Below are 2,164 nucleotides of genomic sequence, written 5' to 3' on the forward strand. Positions count from 1 at the left end.
CTCTTCCGAAAGCTTGCAATGAAAACATTTTCCAACTATTTAGCTGGTCTCATCAAAGATATCAGGTTTGCCCAAAGAACCTTGTCTGCCTATGTCCTTAGACCAGCACAGCTACAACCTACATGCCCAGTGCATGGGGCATTTGGGGGGATTAGGGTTCACTTCACAGCCCTGCTAAATGATTTGGGGCAGGTCTCTTCCCCTGTCCCTGCCTTAGTTTCCCCGTCTGTAATGGGGTGGTATCACTGATCTCCTTTGCAAAGTACTTGAAGACCTACAAGGGGAAAGCACTGAGCAAAAACCAAATACAATCAGCATGAAAGGCAAGATGCCAGCAACCCAGTAGGCTTTAGACAGAGGTATGGCTGCGGGGCTCCAGACAAGCTGCCCAGACCGACACCACTGTCATCAGGACTGGGCACCGCAGGACTAATTTAATTGTTATAAAACAAGAAGAAAAGCCCTGAGTTGTCCCAAAGTCTCTGATCATACCCAGTGCAGAGCTGTGGATGCCTTGTGCCAACAAAGAGCCTCCCACCTGCATGATACCTTGGCTTGAATCTTCAAAGCCATTCACAAGGAGCCCTGAGAGAAAGGCAAGTACCTGGGCTGAACTGCAAGTGAGGTCCTAATGCCAACCTCTGGCACCTCTGGTGATGGGCACCTTACATCAAGGCACCTGGTTTTCGGAAAGCGCTGAGCACTTCTCTCTGAGAATCAGGCCCATCCCAGGGCGCTGAAGCTGACCCCAAATCACTGCTCTAGTACTACAATGACTTGGCTCGAGTATACAAGCCACTCCATCCCGTTCCTCCTTCCCTCCCCAGGAAGGACCCTGCATAGGAGAGGGCACCTCTCTGTGAGCGGGGAAGGCTTGGGTTTATCTGTTGTCATCCCAATTTCTCACTTTCATTGAGTTTGTCAAGCTGCAGTGGGTGTCTGTTGTCTTAGGTTGCTGTTCATCTCTCTAATTAAAGGCCCTGGTAATGTGTGTGCCTGCCTGTAAAACCACTGAGAGGATGCAAACAGCCTGTAAAACAATTAGGAGTAATTGCAGGCTGTCAAACCCAATCAGCTGGGGTCAGCTGTGGCCTTTGCAAACAGTCCCTTAATTAGACTGAGGAATGGCAGGCACAATAGGCTGCACTGGGGGTGAAAACCAGCAAGGGTTTGCTTTGACACACACCATGGCAATTACCTCCGATTACCCCAACTGCCTGGGAAAAAGCATTATCTCCATTCTTCACAGGTACTTAGGCTGGGGCAATGGGATTGTAGCGCTCTGGGATCCCAGAATAAAAGACTTTGGTGACATAAGTTCATCAGTTTTTAGCCTGGATGGGTCAAAGCTCCTGGGTCATACCTCCTGGGGCTGTTGTTTTAGGGCAGGAGTGGGAAATTATTTGCACTGGAGGGCCACTTAAGGAGCTTCAGTGCTGGGGAGGGGTGCTTGACCCCCAGTCCTGGCTCTTTACACCTCCCAGCATGGTGGGGATGGGAGAGGGGGCCGGGGAGATGCCAACTGATCCTATGTGGCCCTGTCCAGCCTGCACACACCACCGGGACACGGGAAGGAGCAGGCAAGCAGGTCTCTAGCTTGTCGTGGGGAGCACCAGAAGGCCCCTCAGAGTCCGAGGGCAGCGGGACCAGCTGCACATGCCACGGTCCAGGCTGCCCCCTACCAGGAGGGGCCAAGGGACCCACCGCGGGCTGGACATAATCACTTGGCAGGCCGGATTTGGCCCATGGGCTGTATTTTGCCCACCCCTGTTTTAGACTCGTGCAGGCAGCAGCTACACCTGGGTTGTATAGTCAAGCTTGTTTTGTAATTTCTTTCACAACAGGGCACTGATTTCAGCACTTTGCTCCCTGGGTGGTGCCTTTGTCGCTCTGCCTATGACTGACTTCAGCTGTTGAATTCAGCTTGTCCTGGCTGGCAGCAAATTGCCAATGCCCAGCGTGGCCTACAAGGGAGCCGCTGGAACAGGGCTGTCGCTAAAGGCAAAATTCAGCCCCAGGCTGTATTGTGTCCGGTAATAGCTTCTGAGTGCCAGCACAGTCTGACATACCTGTGATGAGGATGGACTTACCCACAGTGAAGATGGGCCTCCGGTAAGGAATCAGCCCGAAGCTGTACTGGAATATGCCCCGGGCATGGAAGAGC

The 2,164-nt window shown here is 52.5% G+C and overlaps 1 protein-coding gene across 1 annotated transcript in view; it reads right to left on the reverse strand.

Moving 5' to 3' along the window:
• MOGAT2 (monoacylglycerol O-acyltransferase 2) overlaps positions 1-2,164 on the reverse strand; it is a 50,570-nt gene that overhangs the window by 3,306 nt on the left and 45,100 nt on the right. Inside the window, 1 exon segment of the mRNA XM_006021965.2 lies at positions 2,091-2,164. This exon segment is cut by the window's right edge and continues 5 nt beyond it. Within this exon segment, the coding sequence (XP_006022027.1) occupies positions 2,091-2,164 (74 nt within the window).

This window comes from Alligator sinensis, unplaced genomic scaffold, assembly GCF_000455745.1.
Source record: "Alligator sinensis unplaced genomic scaffold, ASM45574v1 scaffold1008_1, whole genome shotgun sequence".
Taxonomy (NCBI): domain Eukaryota; kingdom Metazoa; phylum Chordata; order Crocodylia; family Alligatoridae; genus Alligator; species Alligator sinensis.